We start from the raw sequence: 20,783 nt of genomic DNA on the forward strand, positions 1-20,783 counted from the left end.
AACCGGTGTACCATTCGGGTGTCGGGTCTTACTTAACCGGGTTCGGGTTTTCTTGGTTAACAAAAACTGGTCCCATTCGGGTAAAATTGAAAATCGGTTCGGTATCGGTTCGGGGGCTATACGGTTCGGGTCGGTCGTGGTAAACCCTCCGGGAACCGGTATAACCCGGAGTACTTTCGTTATCGGGTTTTAGACTGTTAATCGGGGCTGGAATGTACTAATTGTAGCGAATGTAACCAATAAATTCAAAATAATTTCGTAACTTGCAAGGCAAGTAAAAAAAACAGAAAAATAAAGCATTCAAAATCCTAATGACCCCTAAGGCAAAACATATAAATCGAAAGCAACTTTATTATAGATAGTAGAGTCAAAAACTCAACAACTCATAGAATGTAAACAAAGCAAAAGCCATAACCAAATTCTGGAAAACAAAATCAGAGACATTATTCAAACTTCAAAGAGATAAAAAACCAAAAGCAGAAACTTCAAACTTCAAGCTTTATGCTTCGACCTTCAAGCATCAAGCTTCGACCTTCAAGCATCAATCATCAAGCCTTTGTGCTTGAAACTCTGCAACATAAAAACAAAGCATACGAAAAGAGCTTAGCATAAACAATAGTAAGTAGTATAAAGAAACTAAGTGATGAGATAAACACACCTTTCTGAAGTCGATCAAGCAGCTCCACAACAGCAAGCATTTGCTCATTTGTAGTGACTTGTTCACTCACCTTGATGTCAGCATGCATCCACTGCTCAGTACACATGAGAACTTCTATCATGTAGTGGGTTAAGCAACTCCGATATGGCTCCAAGATCCTCCCACTTGTGCTAAAAGCACTTTCAGATGCCACTGATGAAACTTGCATGGCGAGTAGATCTCTTGCCATTTCAGCAAGCACAGGATACTTAATCTTGTGAACCTTCCACCAACCGAGAATGTCAAACTCAATACCAAGCAAGAGCTTAGGAGTTTCAACTGCATCCTTCAAGTAAACTTCGAGCTCGTCCCTTGTATCCTCTCCCTTTTCAGCCACCATCTCCTTGTACACAATCCATCCGCTCATAGCCAAAATCTTCAACCACAAGCTCCATTCTATCAGTGACTTGATCTTGCGACTCTGTAGGAGGCTGAGATGATGAGGGGTGATTTGACTGAGAGGCTTCTCCAGTAGACCCTCTCAGTCGTGTGTTGTACTCCTTGAACATAGACCTGAGAAGATAAACATAAAAAAAAACATTTATACAAGTTTTGGAGGCATTGTTATGAAGATAAACATATAAAACATATACCTGAGAAGATCACCAACAGATTCCAGCATTGCCTTAGACTCTAAGCTCTCCTTCTCATAGAGCTTCTCAAAGCACAGCTTTGCAAATTGCATCTTCTTCCTTGGATCGAAAACCGTGGCTAAGATCAGCATCCTGTTGACACTTTTGATACCATCCCAGTACTTGAGAAACTTCTGCAACATTTCCGAGGCTTTCACCTTCAACTCAGGGTCGAAGCTGTTGGCAAGGGCAGTGAGGTTTCTCTCTATAGTCACTATCTCACCATAGCACTTGTAGGAATTCACTGTCGATGAGGCAGAAACAACCAGAGTGTTGTTGTAAAAGATTATCAGAAACCTCTTGAGTTTCTCAACAGCACTCCAGTCTCTCGAAGATGGTGGTCCACACCTCTTAACACCATTATCCATCTCTAAAAAATAATCATTATATAACCTATCTTCTGCCTCCATCCTATCAAACGCAGTTCTAAACTGAAGTGCCCTAGACAGCATGAGAAAAGTCGAATTCCATCTAGTCTTAATATCCATAGGTAAGCTACCTCGACTCATTCTCCCAGTGGTGACTCTAAGATCAAATGCATTAAGCCTAGGTGTTGAAGAACGAACATATTGAATAGCATTCCTAATGGCTAACACATTTTCTCCTACCTCGGTCAAACTTTCCTTGGCAATTAAATTGATGATGTGAGCACAACACCTCATATGCAAGAAATTACCATCTAAAACTAAAGCCTCAGGGGAAACATCACTAAATTCCCTATAGAATCTCCTAATGGCAGAGGTATTAGCAGTTGCATTGTCTACTGTAATGCAAAATACCTTCTCAATGCCCCATTCGGCTAGACACTCCAACAGCACAGTTGCGATGGTCTGACCCTTGTGGTCCATCACATACTTGAAGCCTATGATAAGCTTTTTCAGCTGCCAAGTTGCGTCCACGAAGTGGGCAGTTATCACCATGTAACTTGCACCTGTTACATATTAAACAAACAAACTCAGACTTTAGGGAAAAAAATACTTTATAGATATATCAGATGCATAGAAGTTCAACATGAAATTCTTTGTTAGAAATGTAAACAAAAACGAGTTTATAAATTTAAAAGACCGACTTTCTATGATAGACAAAGTATAACATAAATAAATACAAATAAAAAAGCTGTAAAAAAGTTACCTGTGACCTGTGAAACCCAAATGTCTGTTGTGAGTGACACTCTTTGCTTGGTTGTACAAAGCATGTTTCTCAAACCTTCTTTCTTCCTCACATACATCTCAACGATGTCTATGGTCGCAGTCCTTCTGGAGTGTGGCTTGTAGAGGTTTACCTTGCAAGTGTAAATAACAAACACATTAGTAATTTTCATTTAAAAAGAAGATAAAAAAGTAAGGAATTATGAAATGGATTACCTTTCTGCAGAAGTGTTTCCAAGCAGAGCTTTCAATAAATGAAAGCGGAAGTTCACCTAGCACAATCAGCTCATTCGAAGCCTCTCTGAAAACAGCCTCTGCAACTTTTGATGACTTCAGGTTTCCATCAGTGTTGATCTCCATCTTACTCGTGCCTTGACTGGTAATCCATGCTTGGTACTCTTTGCAGATGGACAAATGCTTCTGGAGGTTTGATGTTCCAGACTTGGTTGCACATGAGAAGATCTTCTGACAATAGTGGCAGATACATCTGTCGCGACTCTCTTTGGTTCGGGGGAAATGCTTCCACACACCAGACCTTGGCACAACAACTTTCATCACCTTCTTTGACTGAGAAGAGACACCGGAAGTTTCATCAACAGCAATGGCCTTCCCTCGGTTTTGAGTTCGTTGGTACGCTTCTCCTTCAACTTGAAGGTCAACGTCCATGGTTTCATCAACGGTGTGTGGGATTTTTGAGGATGAGGCAACCATCTGCAATAGAATGAAAACAAAGTATACCATCAGTGAACCTTGATTAATACAAAACAAAACAGAACATATGTTACTCGTGAATCTTGATGCTTGATTCATACGAGACAAAACCGTAAGTTCATGAAAAAATAAACAGAGATTACTAGTACAAGAAAACCCAAAACATAATCCTTACAACAAACATCAACATTGAACACTATGTTTTCATTTCACAAGTCAACAAGTTCATCTAAAAGAACCTATGATTACTCGTGAATGTTGATGCTTGATTAATACGAAACAAAACAGAGCTTTACTATCTTAAAAAAAAAAATTACGAAAACCCAAAAAACCCGAAAGCAAGAAACCAAGAAAAAAAAATTGAATCAAGCAATCGAGTACTCTGTAAAGGAGGAGTACCTTTGCTTGATTACTTGAGAACTGAGTTATGTGATGGAGGAGACGATGATGATAGCAGAAGTATTTATAGGATCTTATAGACTTAGGGTTTCGGTTTCAAATCGAGGAAGAGAATCGGATATGAGGTGCGAAAACAGTTGGAGATATCCGATAATCGGACTAAGGAAATCATTTAGTTGAGGATATATTGCGAGATCGAGATTACGGAAAGATTTCATGGATTCTCGCCTTAAAGATCAAGAGAGAATCAACTCTCGATTCGATTTTGGGGAAAAAGGGGATTAGGGTTACTGAGATGCGAGTTTCGGGTGTAACCAATCGGTGTCTCGGGTTTAGACCGAACCGACCCGACACCCGACAGTAACACAGATTCAGGCCCATTCGTTTTTTTCAACAGATCCGGTACCAACCCATACCACTTTAAACGGACCGGGTTCGGTTCGGGTAATCGGGTTCGGGCCTTTTGCCCAGGCCTAGTTTTGTTTATGTTATTTTTTTCAAGTTCATAGTTAATTTAAATTGTGATTTGTTGGTGGTCATATTTCAGGTGATTTCAAATATTCTGAACCCAAAAAGAGGTGAACTAGACCTCATGTACGAAATCATGAGTGAAGGGACTGTGGATGACGTGGAGCTGATAGATGATTCGGATAGGCCAGACATAGCCGTCGACGGTTGGAACCAGATCCTTATACAACCGGAGGGAAAAATATTTTGGGAGGATTTATTCGAGATGGATGTGAGAACCCAAGAGCAAGAATCCGAATCTCAAGTGAGCTGAAAAGAAAGGAGCACGCAAGGGACAGCGAGGGACCTAGGGAAAGTTGTGCTAGATCTTAAAGAACTGGAATTGAAGTTGACAAAGTAAATGGAAGAATGATTTGAATTAATGGATGAAATAATTCGTGTTATATGAGGAAGAGTGAAGGAGTTGGAAGACGAAAGGAATCAAAGGGAAAATTGGTCATTGCAATATGATCAATTTCAAAACAATTCGACTGCACACATTTGTCCACTAAATCCTTCACTTCATCTTTAGTTGCAAATTCTTGATGCAAACTCATATCAATACCATCATCCCAATCAAAATGGACAAATAGAGGTTAAGCTGCTGTAACAGCCGGCAACTCCTCCCTATCATCCATTTCATCACCCTCTTCATTGATTTTCTCATGCTCAGACTCATCCTCTTGAATATGAGGAACAATTTCTAACGATCAACTCCAACAATGCAATCAATAGCTCTGGCATCACTCATATTTTCCTCATTTATAGAAAACATTTAGCTACTCCGATCTTCTGAGACGATTTCGGTAACCTCCACATGCAAGACACTACGTCATTTTTTTATTTACCTTCATTAAATATCCTAAAACATCTTCATCTTCCAAGCTGTAACAAGGCCTTTTATTATTCAAGACCAACGGAAAGTTTGAAGCTTGGTCACAACTACATCGATATTCATTTTCTTGTCTATTCTATCAACCAAGTGAGAATAAGTAATCTCCACATATCTCCCTTTCATCACTAATGTAGAAATATGTCGGTCTACACCATGTCCAAAATGTATCACCACAGACCCATTACTATCCATAGTTCCTGAAAATGAGTAAAAACCAACAATACCATTTAGTAGTTATACTAGTTATACGAGTTCTACTGTCGCAATAATATTGATTATACTAATATTTCCAGTTACATTGGTTTACATGTCACAGTAGTTATAAATTATACTAGTAAGACCAGTTATACTACGTTCTCTTTGCACATGATTACTACAAGTTATACGACTTGTTTACCACATATTCAATGTGTTACACCGAGTTGTACCAGATTTACTAATGATACATTTTCTATGAACAATGTCACTGATACTAGCTCTCCCAGTTTTACTACTTTCAGTTTTTATAAGAGTTGTACCAATTGTACTGTTGGAATAACTTACTATATCAGTTGTACCAGTAAGCCGATTGTTAACGAATTTTGTGTTAGAAGTTGTACCGGTTGTACCATAGATAAAAACTATTTATTCCATAATTTCATGCTTCATACTTTAACAACATTATATTAAACCTTATAATCTGACTCATAAGGTTAACATACGTTTTATATGACTAAACGGAAACAAACAACAATATAAAAAAAGAGACAAAAGAGAGAAAAGGGTGAGAGTTTGCGCTTACCTCCCGATTTCAGAATGAAGGATGACGCACATGTGTTATATCACACACCCTAACCTGTGGAAAGACCCTACAAACAGAGGCAAAGTTTTGGGGATAAAGAGTTGAAGAAGAGAGCTCTGGTTGGTGAAGTGAATCAATTTCCGTGGTAGTTGAGTGTGGTTGAGGGATAAATGAAGAAGAAGAAGAGTGATTTAAGTGTCTGTGAGACCCAAGCGAGAGAGAAAGGAGCTGGATGGTGAAATCCGATAGCCAAGATTAATACAAGGTCATAAGATCCGACAGCTAAAGGGTAACATTCACTAATGGTATTGTTGTAAATATTTCATCCCTAAGATCTGACGGTTCACATTATAACAGAAGAATTATGATCTAATGGTCATATTGAGCCATCATTAAGGGTAAAATTGTAATTAGCACTCACCTTGTCATAGGTAGACTAATTTAGGTGGTTTTAGATTTTTTTCACCCATTTTTCCTATAACAAATTAAAATCCTCACCTCTCATACTTCCTTTGAGCCATAATCTCTTTCTCTCCTTCCGAACCAGATCGTACTGTTCTAAAAGATCTTTGTCTCCGCCATTTAGTTCATGTGTATTTCCAGGTTGCTTTCACCAAAATCTTAAAAATACAAGGTTTTATTTTTGCTTCTCAAATCTACTTATGTTTATTTGTTTGATTTCTTTATCCAAAATCTTAAGTTTAAATTCCTTGTTTTAAAATTTGCAGAGAAAGAAGACTATGAATTGTGTCTTCCATCTATTTCTTGCTCATATTCTCATTCTTCCGCTTTGATTTCTCAATTCAGTCACCATAACAAGCCTTGATTTGAGCTTATCTCTTCAAAGTCGCTTCATTTTTCTTATACTTCCTCACTTGTAGTGAAATCCTTTTCTTATATCGATGAACCAGATCTTGGACAACACGAAGATAACGAAAAAAAGACGATTACAACAAAGAAGAAGATGATGATGATGAACTGGATCAATGGAATGGTTATGTGAGAGGAACTAAGGATTCAGAAGCATCTGAGGAGATACCAAATATGGGTTTAGGAGATAAGGAGGATAAACCAGAGAAGATGAAGAAGGCTTGCGGTGATCTTTGAATTTGTCGATAAAAGTGAAGAAGGAACTGGCTTCTGGGCATGACATTACCGATTCAGTGATTTTCTCCTTCACGGAAACTCTGGAGAAGAACAATCTCTTTAAGTATCAATTTTTATAAGCCTATCCTTGATAACAGAACTTTTCAGGTCCCTATCAAATGTTGTAGTGTAAAAGATTGTCGAACCAATCCTAAGTGATTCTAAAGCAAAGGGAATGCAAGACCATGCTTAATCTAAGTGCAATCAATAAGTGGAGTGAAGTGAACTAAGAACTAGAGTAGAAATGCAATAAAGAAATGATCTTTGTTTCTCAATATGAAGCAAGAGGACTCATGGGATTAGGGAATTGACATTGGGTGATCAAGTTTCAATCTAAAGGTGGCAGCTTTTCAATCAATCTATCAACCTTAAGCCTAGACACAATCCTAAACAAACTCTATCTCTAGATGAATGTTCATTTGCTAAGGTAACTCAAGCATCAAATCTCTTTGGTTGAATGTTACAAAAGCAATCATGGAGAACAAGTCTACTAGCCATCTTAACACCTTTAACAACAAATCTCTTTGGCAAAGTATGTTAAAAGCTTAGGAGAGTTGGTTCAGGCATTTCATCAAACACCTTGTGGGTGGGAAATGCCTAAAGCTCAACTTTTGAGAGGCCAACTCAAAAGATGCATTGAGAACACTCTACAAGCAAGGAACAACAGAGATCTATACTAAAACACCTTAGATCTAGCTTAATCACCCTTAGTCTCCCTAACCCATGAATCCAAAAGGAGTCTACTCACTAATCTTCATGATTAACCTTAAACCCATGGTTGATTTAAGAGAAATCATGTTGAGAAGCAAGTTTAATCCAACAATCACAAAGAAATAAGAAGAAAAGAAACTAAAGATTCAATCTTTCTTCAAGGTTTCAATGTGTTCTTAAGAGAAAACAAGATAATCCCATCATTAGGGTCTAAAGAGTATTTATAGTAGCCTAAAAACGAGCTGGGTCGACCCAACAAACCTGGGTTGACCCAAGATAATTTGGGTAAAAGTTGGTAAAAACATATGTGAATATTTTTTCTAAGTGTCACAGCTGGTTTTTGACGCGTCCAATAAGCCGCTGGAGGTGCAAAAAGCCGCTGTGACATCACAGCTGGTTTTTGACGCGTCGTCACTTGGCCACTGCGAGAAGTCGAAGTTGGGCAGGGAGGTGTGTTTTTCTCCAGCGGTTTGGTGAAACCGCTGCACCAAAAGCCGCTCCAACACTTAGAATTTTTCAGCAGAACTTCTGCACCGGCTTCTCGTCATGACGCCAGGCCGCTGGGTGACGCTAGGCCGCTGGGTGATGTGCATCGGCTTCCTGCAAGGTCAAAATGCCGCTGCCTGTCACATGAAGCCGCTGGGACACTTAGTCATCACGCCATGAACTCGAAAAACACCAATCTTGCCTCCAATCCACCTCCAATTGCTCCAAAGTCACCATTTGGCATCTCCATCACCTGATAAGAACAAATGCAATGCAATGCAAACTAAACAAGTCTAAATGCTATCCTAGATGATCAAAATGCATGATAAATGAATGGTAAAATCTATTAAAAACACAAGATATCAACTCCCCCAAACTTGCCATTTACTTGTCCACAAGTAAACTTTCAAGAACTTATTTGGAAAAGAGGTTTGAAGGTGGGAGTTCATAGCCAAAAGAAACACCAAAAACACTCAACATGACATCCTAAAGAAACATAGCAAATAGCATGAGCAACTCTCTTATCTCTAGCTTCTCTAGGCCTATCAAGATACTCTTATGCCTTTACACAAGATGCAATACTCATCAACCAACAAGTCTTCCTACCAGCTCTCACATTGATTCACACACACACACACACACACAAGGTGGATTCTCACAAATGGGCACATGATCTCAATCATTTGGCTAGGTAAACAAATGGTCTAAAGTGAATGAAGAGAATGGTTCAAATGCATCATTCTAAAGTGGTTATCACTCAAGAACAAGGAGCTTGATCATTATGCAAAATTTATCTAAGATTAGAAGCAACTCATGCATACATGGATCCATTCTCATCATTCTACCCTTTTCCTAAGTGATTACAAGTTCTACCCCCATTCACTTCATTCCACAACCCAAGTAGCAACTCATTTTCATGTCTAACCCAATGAACAAATTTCTCATTTTCATTTCTTTTTACTTAGCCAACAAGGGACAATCTTTGCTCAATGCTTAGCTCTTACTTCTCTTTTCCCTTCCCCACTATCTTACTGATTCTTCTTATCATTTTTTTTTTCTTTTTTCTTTTCTTTTCTTTTCTTTTTTTTTTTAGGGGGAAGGAGTCAAAGACCACAATCTAGAGCTTTCTTTTCTTTTTATTCTAAGGTCCCTAAGGCTTTTCTTATCAATCTACACTCTTTTGTTCATCTTTCTCAACTTTCTCACTATCCAAACCCAAGATACAAGCTTATAAAGGACATAAACCCAACCATCATCCTAGAAGCTAGCTCAAATCATGATCCTATGCTAGCAAGAGATGAGAACAAATCCATGTCGCCTCCAATACTCTCAAGATTTTGCACATGACAAGCTATCAGAAAAGGCCTCACTCATGCAAATCAATGTTGGCTTCAAAGAAAGGTAAGGATTCAAGGGTGAGGGAGTACCATTTGGGTTAACAAAGAGTGGTACAATGGAAAAAGATAACCCAAATGTGTATGAGAACCATGATCAAGTATGCAAATGCCCATAAGTGAGAGAAATTAAGTTCATTTAAGCCTAAGTTCAGTTCGGAGCTGGTTTTCAGAACAATGTCAATGACAAGCAAGCATACAAGTTTCAAGAAGAGTTTTCAAGGCACGAAGCATGCAAGGCTTTCAAGAGATGCACAAGCTACTTGATATGCTTAACTAGGGTGTCAAATTCAGTGCAAACAAGTGTTCTTTACAAGGCATTATCAACAGCTGCTCCATATGCAAGTGAATGCAATCTATATGATCTAGACTCAATCCTAAGAATGCAAGTGATGCAACTACATGATTCTTTATGCATTTTTCAAATTTTTTTTTTTAATTTTTATGGTTTTTTCTATGCATATATGAATGTACAATGCAATGCATGAGACTCACAATCAACAAAACAAACATGATTAAATACTTGGTACCTCCCCCAAACTTAAATCACACAGTCTCTGTGTGAGTAAGAGAGAAGGAGATACCGAAAATATGATAAAGGCAATGGTATGTACAAAGAAGGGTTGGAGTGATACCTCAAGTGGAGAGTGAAGTGTGGTAATGGGTGTCTAGAGCTTGAGCTTTGAGCTGGCCTTAAACTTCTGCCACACTTATTGAAAACATAAAGAAATGAAATAGCAAATTTATATACAAGGATAACCATGGGAATTCCTCCCAAGTGAGCTTGTTTTGAGTCACTAGCTTGACTACCTTTTCTCTTGTACTAGTGAGAAGGAGGATCCTTCCCACCTTCAAGAGTGATGGTGAGGACCTGAGAGAGGAGCTCTTGGAGCTTGATGGGGTCGTTTTGAAGCTGAGGAGTGATGATGGCCCTTGCACTTGAGAATGGCTTGGACCTGCCTTTGCACTTGATCTTGTACTCAATGGCTCCATCCTTGAGCTTCATTGGGTGGAGAGTGAGAGTGTGAGGAGTCTTATCAAGAGGTGGAGAATGAGTTTCTTTCACTATCTTCTTCATGTCATGAGCAGCCTTTGTGGCTCTACTCACCTCCTTTTTAGCACTTTCCAAGTGCTCAACACATAGCTCTCGAGAAGACTCTCCAATAAGACCTTCTTCCTTACAAACAACAACTTCAGCTTGGGTATTCTCAATGGATGGTTCTTCACAAGTGATTGTTCCACAATACCCAACATCCATTGAAGACTGAATTGGGTAGGAGACAGCTTTGTTCACATTGAGGAGTGTGACCTTCTTGTTTGGGAAGTCAATGCAAGCTCCAACTGTTGTGAGAAATGGAGTGCCAAGGATCAAAGGAACTCTCTTCTCAATTGCCATCTTCAGAACAGTGAGGTCTATAGGAATTGTGCATGCTCCAATCTTCAAAGGAAAGTCTTTGATGAGGCCAATGGGGGTTGTAGAAGATGAATCCCCAAACATGAGAGAAGATGTGTTTGGCTCCATGCTCTCAATACCAAGACTTTTCACCATTTCCAAGGAGATCACATTCACACTTGCACCAGAATCAACCAACGCATCATTCATAGTGATCTTACCAAGAGAGCAAGACAATGTGAATTTCCCTTGAGACTCTAGCTTAGGGAGGGACTGTGGAGGGACTGGTGGATCAATCTTCAAAATGGAGATGTCCAAAAGCTCTGCCACTTCTGCTTGGTGGTCTAGAATGTCCTTGATGAGCATCATTTGGACATGAGCTTCACGCATACCAGAAATTTATGGGAGCCTGACCCCAACATCACTAAGATCTTTCCTGAACTTGGAGATAACCTTCTTCTGAGCTTTGGTGAGGACCCTTTGTGGAAATGGGAGTGGGACCTCATATGGTGGTAGCTCAACCGCATGAGCTTCTTCCAGCTTGACCTCTTTCATCTTGTGGTCAGCTCTCCTCTCAACCGGTTTCTCAGCCCTAGGTTCAGCTCTATGCAGATTCGTTGCTTCAACCTTCCTTCCAGCTTGTACCTGAACCCTTTCCATAGCTTTATCCACCATTTGTGCTTCAGCTGTTGCTACAACCAATTTCTCAACTTTCCCAAGCTTAGTCCCAGACACTAGCTTCTCAATCTCATCTACCTCTTTCTCATAATCACTCAGCCCAATCTCTGAAAAAGTAGAAGAGATGATAACATTGCAAGACTCTTTGGGATTCTTTTCTGGTTTTCCTGGTAGAGATCCCATTGAGCTCTTAGAAGATGATGGCATAGAGGCGACCTGACTCTCCAAAGCGTTGAAGCGAGATGCAAGTTGTAAGAACTTGTTGTTGAGGTCAGAGTAGTTCCCATCAATCTTTGTGTGGATGTTTTTGAACTCATAAACCATTGTCTTCTCATTTCTGGCTTGAAATTCCAAGAGTTTCTTGAACATAGAATCCACACTTGAATCTGAAGCTGGAGCTTGAGAAGAAATGCCTTGAGCTTGAGTAGACTGATTACTTTGGTTGCTGAAACTAGGAGGGTAGCTTTGCGTGGCCTGGTATCCTCCTTGCTGATTGTTGTAATGAGGTCTTTGCTGGTAGTTGTTTTGGTATTGAAAGTTTGGCTCTTTCCTATACCAGGTGCCATTAAAATTGATGAAGCACAGCTCCTCTTGGCTTTCTAATCCATCAACCTCCTTGATCCCTGCATGCTGCTTTTGTTTCTGGTCCCCAACAGAGTTCAACTGCCCTTGCTTAGCCTTCTTTTTGATAAGCATGTCTAGCTTATCTTGGAGAGACTTAATCTCCTTCTTTGTGTGCTGATCATCACTTCTGTTGGCCCTGTCGTGCTCCCCACTGTAGACTGAGTCACTCTTCACCATGTTCTCAACTAGCTCCTCTGCATCCTCTTCAGTTCTGCCTAGGAAGAATCCATTGCTTGATGTGTCTAATGTGGCTCTATACTCAGGTAGAGCACCCCTGTAGAATGTGCTCAGCAAGCTTTCCTTTGTGAATCCATGGTGTGGACACTGAGACCAATAGCCCTTAAACCTCTCCCATGCTTCACTAAAGCTCTCAAGGTTCTTCTGCTGGAAGGTAGAGATTTCATTCCTTATCTTGGCTGTCCTGTAGGCAGAGAAGAAGTTCTCTAAGAATGCTCTCTTGCAATCATCCCAGGTAGTGATGGAATCACTTGGAAGAGTCTTCTCCCATTGGTGTGCTTTATCTCCCAAAAAAAAAGGGAACAACTTGAGCTTGAAGGCATCTTCAGAAACACCATTTATGTTGGACAAACTACAATATCTGTCAAACTTGTCCAAGTGATCATATGGATCTTCAGCAGTAAGGCCATGATACTTGTTGTTCTCTATGGTATTGAGCAGCCCTGACTTGATCTCAAAGTTGTTGTTCTCCACAGCTGGTGCTCTGATTCCCAACCTATGACCATAAATGTGAGGGCGATCATAGGTTCCAATGGCGCGAGCTTGGCGCTGTGGGTGTTGTGGTCGAAGGTTGGCAGCTCCTTGACCATTTCCCTCTTGGGCAGCTTCCAAGGGGATCTCTCCAGCCTGATTCAGGTTCTGATGATGAGCCATCTCAAAACCCAATCTGTCTAAATGAGCCTGTTGCTCCTCCTCTCTCCTTCTCCGTCTATTCTCTCTTTCCAAAGTTCTGATGTCTGATACTAATGGAGTGAGGTTTGTAGTCCCTCTACTTCTCAAGTTCATACACCTGAAATGAAAAAGAAAGAGGAAAAAGCAGAGCCAATATCACAATAACAATAAAAATGACTTAGTCTCAAACAAATGACTAAATTCCAATGTCAAAATCACAATAGAACTTGGCAACGGCGCCAATTTGATAACAGAACTTTTCAGGTCCCTATCAAATGTTGTAGTGTAAAAGATTGTCGAACCAATCCTAAGTGATTCTAAAGCAAAGGGAATGCAAGACCATGCTTAATCTAAGTGCAATCAATAAGTGGAGTGAAGTGAACTAAGAACTAGAGTAGAAATGCAATAAAGAAATGATCTTTGTTTCTCAATATGAAGCAAGAGGACTCATGGGATTAGGGAATTGACATTGGGTGATCAAGTTTCAATCTAAAGGTGGCAGCTTTTCAATCAATCTATCAACCTTAAGCCTAGACACAATCCTAAACAAACTCTATCTCTAGATGAATGTTCATTTGCTAAGGTAACTCAAGCATCAAATCTCTTTGGTTGAATGTTACAAAAGCAATCATGGAGAACAAGTCTACTAGCCATCTTAACACCTTTAACAACAAATCTCTTTGGCAAAGTATGTTAAAAGCTTAGGAGAGTTGGTTCAGGCATTTCATCAAACACCTTGTGGGTGGGAAATGCCTAAAGCTCAACTTTTGAGAGGCCAACTCAAAAGATGCATTGAGAACACTCTACAAGCAAGGAACAACAGAGATCTATACTAAAACACCTTAGATCTAGCTTAATCACCCTTAGTCTCCCTAACCCATGAATCCAAAAGGAGTCTACTCACTAATCTTCATGATTAACCTTAAACCCATGGTTGATTTAAGAGAAATCATGTTGAGAAGCAAGTTTAATCCAACAATCACAAAGAAATAAGAAGAAAAGAAACTAAAGATTCAATCTTTCTTCAAGGTTTCAATGTGTTCTTAAGAGAAAACAAGATAATCCCATCATTAGGGTCTAAAGAGTATTTATAGTAGCCTAAAAACGAGCTGGGTCGACCCAACAAACCTGGATTGACCCAAGATAATTTGGGTAAAAGTTGGTAAAAACAGATGTGAATATTTTTTCTAAGTGTCACAGCTGGTTTTTGACGCGTCCAATAAGCCGCTGGAGGTGCAAAAAGCCGCTGTGACATCACAGCTGGTTTTTGACGCGTCGTCACTTGGCCACTGCGAGAAGTCGAAGTTGGGCAGGGAGGTGTGTTTTTCTCCAGCGGTTTGGTGAAACCGCTGCACCAAAAGCCGCTCCAACACTTAGAATTTTCAGCAGAACTTCTGCACCGGCTTCTCGTCATGACGCCAGGCCGCTGGGTGACGCTAGGCCGCTGGGTGATGTGCATCGGCTTCCTGCAAGGTCAAAATACCGCTGCCTGTCACATGAAGCCGCTGGGACACTTAGTCATCACGCCATGAACTCGAAAAACACCAATCTTGCCTCCAATCCACCTCCAATTGCTCCAAAGTCACCATTTGGCATCTCCATCACCTGATAAGAACAAATGCAATGCAATGCAAACTAAACAAGTCTAAATGCTATCCTAGATGATCAAAATGCATGATAAATGAATGGTAAAATCTATTAAAAACACAAGATATCAATCCTCTCTCTGAATTCACCAACCCGTGATAACGTCTCTTTTGTATTCAATCCTACACCTAATGAGACAAGGAATGTAATCATTTTCCTACAAATTAAGTTGTTTATAGTTTAGGAGTCGATCACTTTTGTTGGATGTTGGCTCATGTGTTCATCTTGATTCTTTTGTGTTACCTATGGTAATATGATTTCGGCAACAAATGATGCTGTCCATTGTCTTTTGTACAAGACGTGTTATATTTGCTAAGATCCTTCCACGAAGAGAGTAGCAACAAAAATTCAAATTCACCAAAAGTTTATCGCATCACTAAATATGTATCCACCATAATCATGTCCACACATTTTAATTATTATGTTATACAAGTTAGTGGTATATGTATGTGATTTGTCTATTTGATTGGTTTCTAGTTGTTATACATTCACTATTTGCTCGTTTTGATTCTAAAAATGATATGTCCATATGATCTAATTCATGATAATTTTTCATACAATTTTATCAATAATATTTTTTACATGATACTCAGGCTCGACAATCCAATATATGATGTCCATGATAATATATCCACACAACTTGAAAATTATTTTCTTATCCACGGCAATTTGTCCACCGTAAATATATCCACATGATTTTTGTCCACCAAAAACATATATCCACCAATAGATTGTCCACAAAATTAGTGTTTCATTTATTGCAAACAACCAGAAACAAAGTTATGTTTGGTTTATTTTCTTAAACAAACAGATTTCTAGTTAACTTAAAGAAGGGGTATCTATCTTATTAAAACAGAAACATTCTGTTGGACCTAACATTTATTTTGTAAGTTTTTAAATTAAATACACATTTATACTTTATAGTTAAACATACATTAAGTCACTAATGTTCCTTTCTTTATACTACTATCCATGTTTCCAAACAATATACTTATTTCTTTATACTACTATCAATGTTTTCAAACAATATATTTTTTATACTACTATCAATGTTTCCAAATAATACAATAATTAATCTTAGTTATTTTATATCTATCATTTTCTCTTTAAAATTTTGTAGAAACGTCATAATTTCATAAATTGCAAAATAGTGAACTTTAAAATTTCGATTATAAGATTACAAATTATGAAACTATTACAATTTAAATCCAATTAGATTACATATCGGTCATCCATCAGTTCAATCGGTTAGTCTCGGATTTTAGTGATTTTTTAATATGAATATTTTAAAAACATAAATTGAATTGTCAGATCTCCGGATTAACCGGTATAATCACAATCGGGTTGAATTTAAAAATACTGATTTAAATGCAAAAATATTTTAAATACACACTCTTTATAAATAACCAAAATATTTGTTAAATTATTAGTGAAATTTTTCATAGTAAAATATCCCGTGCTTCAAAAGCGCGGGTCAAAATCTAGTTTTTATCTTAAAAAGGGAAGACCGTACATATAAAGTGTGCTAAATACACAATTTGTCTTTGTGGATAAAGAAAAGACAGAATGCGTCTTCCTACGTAACTCTCTCGAAATGTAAAATCATTTCTGCAAAAAAAAAAAAAAAATCATTTCTGCAGATAGGGCTCCTTTAAATGAGTCCGACGGCTAACAACTAATACATGCTATCTAAGCAATGGTTTTTATTCAATAAAGTTTGTTAATAATCAATAACATCACCATTAACTATCGATATAACTACTTCAACAAATAAATTTTGTACAATCATTCTGTTGAGATTAATTTGATACATATTTACTTTTAAAAAAAATCGACAACAATCATTAGTTATACCTGAATTAAAGGGTAAAATTTTGAAGTACTAAAATTAGATTTGCGAATATTTTTATCTCTAAAAAACTGACTCCATCATTAATTCTAACTAGATTTTGACCCGCGCTTCGAATGCGCGGGTATTATTTTTCATTTTTAAGAAATATATTATTTGTTTGTAATTATTGAATTTATTTATTTTAATAAAAAATTTCTTTATAATAAATTCGACACATAGAGTGTCTCTGGTAAACTATGTATTTCTCTAGTTTTGTTTTATTCGCACTTCAATCAATATATTTATTTGGCTTGTTGTTAAAATAAATGATTATAGACTTTGATCTCTGCACCTCCGCTGATGTATATTTTAAAAAATATGATGATATTTGTTTTTCATGTAATTATTAAGGTTTGACAAAATGAATCTGAGGAACATAACTGATACCAATTCGTAAATATAGTACCAAACCTGAATATAAATTGATTAAATATTCGAATTATTCAAAATTTTGTTAGTTAGAGAACCGAATTGGATCTGAACCGAAGTATTCGTGTATCTGAATTTATCTAAAAATAGATTTATATACTTATATATTAATTATTTTATATTTAATGTATATAAAACATCAAGAATGATACTTTTAAATTGGTTTAAAATACTTGAAAATATATATAGATAGTCAAAAACAAATACCTGAAATAGTTAAAGTATACTCAAATCACCAAAAATACTTAAAATAATTATTGATTTCGTATCCAAAATTTTAAATCAAACCAATTGATATGCTAAGCTTAGGTATTCTGACATATGTTATTTAAATTATAAGTAATATATTACTTTACTTATAGATTTTGAGAAATTTTAAATATATAGTGATTTAAAACTTTAAAATAATTTAAATAGGTTATCCAAACTCAAACCAAACCCGCAAAGATCCGAATCAAACTCAAACAAAAATTTAGAAACATCCTAATAGGAATGAAATCTTTGACCTCGAAAACCCGAAACGCAAACCGATCAAAACCAAACCCGTATGGATGTCTGAAAACCCATCCTTAGTCATTATTATATATCGTATAATTTCATCTTATAATTAATCGTATTTTATATGTACCATCATATAAGTAATCATATAATTAAAAGTATTTAATACGTATCATCATATAAATAACTACATATATTATATTTTTAAAACTTTATGAAATACAAAAATCATAATTTGGGTTGGTATTTCAAATTGGGCTTTGTATTGTATTTTTCTTATATATATTGACAACATTCTTTTATAATGGATTTAATAACTTAAGCCCATTATTTTTTCTATTTAATAGTACTATCTTTGTTTCCAAACAAATTTTTTTTTTTAAAAAGACTACAATCCATGTTTCCAAACACACCAAATATTTTTAATACTCTTATCCAAGTATCCAAACACACCGAAATTGTACTTCAGTTTTAATAAGATAGATAGTGATTTAAAACTTTAAAAATAATTTAAATAGGTTATCCAAACTCAAACCAAACCCGCAAAGATCCGAATCAAACTCAAACAAAAATTTAGAAACATCCTAATAGGAATGAAATCTTTGACCTCGAAAACCCGAAACGCAAACCGATCAGAACCAAACCCGTATGGATGTCTGAAAATCCATCCTTAATCATTATTATATATCGTATAATTTCATCATATAATTAATCGTATTTTATATGTACCATCATATAAGTAATCATATAATTAAAATTATTTAATACGTATCATCATATAAATAATTACATATATTATATTTTTAAAACTTAATATGAAATACAAAAATCATAATTTGGGTTGGTATTTCAAATTGGACTTTGTATTGTATTTTTCTTATATATATTGATAACATTCTTTTATAATGGACTTAATAACTTAAACCCATTACTTTTTCTATTTAATAGTACTATCTTTGTTTCCAAACAAAATTTTTTTTTTTAAAAGACTACAATCCATGTTTCCAAACACACCAAATATTTTTAATACTCTTATCCAAGTATCCAAACACATCGAAATTGTACTTCAGCTTTAATAAGATAGATATAATGTTAATCTATTTATTCATATTATTATTTAAAGTAAAAGGTTAGATTTGAGAATATTTTATCCCCACCCATTGACTACCATCATTATTAATACAACTAAATTGTTATGAATATTGTATGATGTATATTATGGAATGTTCTAGATTTACATTTTTGTCAAGTCTACTTGTTCTCCAAGTTATACTTCTTCCCCAAGCTTCAATGAATCATGCATAACTCTTGAGCCAATTGTATGATCAACCTCAAACTGATGGAATTGAAAAGATAAATCAAAGATCTATCTTGTGAAAAAAATATGAGCGTAATCTCATTGTGGTATGTCTTCCATCAATAGCTAAACTTATGACGCATACATGCAGTTCTGCATCTCAAATAGTTCCAAATAGTTCCAGAATCTTTAAAGTTGCCTAAAATTTACATGAACCTAAAAAGACTAAACGACTTCAAACATATATGTGATGTTTGGTTGAGACTTAACTTAGGACTTTTTCTTTATTTATTATTAAAATACTAATCTTTACCAATCATTATGTACCTTTATTTCCAAAGTTAAAGCTTTGCTACCAGGCATAATCAAACAAGAACAAGACATATTTTGAATGGGAATTCGGTCAAAAAAATCATGAACTTTTTTCAAATTGCCAAAAGAATCTTGTACACTTGTCTGGCCAATAAAAACCTAAACTTTTGTTGACTTATTTAAATTATTTAGAAGCTTACGATTGACTGACCAGATTAGCACACCGTTAAATGAGAGTTAAGACAGCGTTAAGACAGCGTTAACCCAACGTTAACTGTTGGCGTTAAGTAAAACAACGTCGTTTCGTTTTACACGATTTGAAAATAAAAATATGAAGAGACCAGGTTTTGAACCCATGGGTTGTTTGGATCAAATGACAAGGTATTTTACCACTAGGCTAGTGGTACATTCAATATGTGTACTAACACATTTACTTTTATTTGGTACTGATTTTGAATATAAAAAAATTCTCTAAAAATTTAAAAGGCCTTTAAAATTCCAAAAAATATGAAAATAAAGAAATTTTTTATAAAATTAATTTTAAAACTAAAAGTAAAAATAAAATTTTATTTTTCCTTTAAAAAATCAAAAATCTTCCAACATTTTCATTTTTAAAAACAAATTCCAAAAAAAAGAAAATTTTCATTTTTCAGATAAAAATTGAAATAAAAAAAAACGAAAATATCAAAAAGTTATGAAAAATTGAATCTGAAAATAATCAGAATCTATTAAAATATTCTTTTATTATTTTTTTATAAAAAAATGCCAAAAAAAAAATTTCATTTTTCAAATTATAAAAAGAAAAATTGAAAAATAAAATAATAATTCGAAAAAATTATTTTAAAATGGGATAAAAATTTTCAAATCTAAAAACATGTTATCAGAAACTATAATTTTTTTTTTTAAATAGTAATAATTTTTTAATATATTTCTGATTATATGTATTCAGATTCGAAATATTTTATAACTTGTTGGAATATTTTTTCGAATTTTTTTTATTTTTCGATTTTTTTATAATCCGAAAAATGAAAATTTTCTTTTTTTGGAATTATTTTTTCAATTTTAGAAATTTTAAAGATCTTTTTAAGTTTTTAGATAATTTTTTTATATTCAATTAATATCAAATAAAATTAAATGTGTTAGTAACTTCTTTGATTGAGCCACTAGCCCAACGGTGAAATACCCTGGCATTTGATCTAAACAATCTAGGTTCGAACCTAGTGGTCTACTTGATTTTATTTTCAAATCATGTAAAACGACGTTGTTTCATCTCATTTCAAAACGACGTCGTTTCACTAACACCAACCTTTAACAAAGTTTTTTTTCTGTTAAATTTGCTGACAGCGTGCTAAATTGGCAAGTCAACGAAAACATAGTTAATTAATTCGAAAGTCAATGAAAAGTTTTTGTTTTTTTGGTCAGCCCTAAAGTTCATGTTTCTTTTGGCAATTCCCGAAAAGTTCAGGATTTGTTTGGCCGAATTCTCTATTTTGAATATATTGCATAAATAATAATCAAAAGGAGTTCCAAGAAAACTCGGATGGAATTTTTATTTTCTCTCCAAAAGTAAAAAAAATGTTTAGTCGTTAACAATGACT

The 20,783-nt window shown here is 35.8% G+C and overlaps 2 protein-coding genes and 1 non-coding gene across 3 annotated transcripts in view; 1 reads left to right on the forward strand and 2 right to left on the reverse strand.

Moving 5' to 3' along the window:
- Positions 1–20,783, reverse strand: part of LOC108837904 (dolichyl-diphosphooligosaccharide--protein glycosyltransferase subunit DAD1) — a 73,806-nt gene that overhangs the window by 28,226 nt on the left and 24,797 nt on the right. The window lies entirely within an intron of this gene.
- On the reverse strand, positions 665–5,181 carry LOC108830194 (zinc finger BED domain-containing protein RICESLEEPER 3-like). The gene is made up of 6 exons (XM_056985744.1): positions 5,013–5,181; positions 4,706–4,797; positions 2,694–3,188; positions 2,461–2,611; positions 1,291–2,260; positions 665–1,210 (listed from the first exon to the last, which is right to left on the reverse strand). Exons 1-6 carry the CDS (start codon positions 5,179–5,181, stop codon positions 1,027–1,029), a joined length of 2,061 nt encoding a protein of 686 aa, XP_056841724.1. The 3' UTR covers positions 665–1,026.
- LOC130495283 (small nucleolar RNA R71) lies at positions 12,510–12,616 on the forward strand. Its single transcript, XR_008934555.1, has one exon. It is a non-coding gene; the product is annotated as a small nucleolar RNA R71 (small nucleolar RNA).

Source organism: Raphanus sativus, chromosome 5 (genome assembly GCF_000801105.2).
Source record: "Raphanus sativus cultivar WK10039 chromosome 5, ASM80110v3, whole genome shotgun sequence".
NCBI lineage: Eukaryota > Viridiplantae > Streptophyta > Magnoliopsida > Brassicales > Brassicaceae > Raphanus > Raphanus sativus.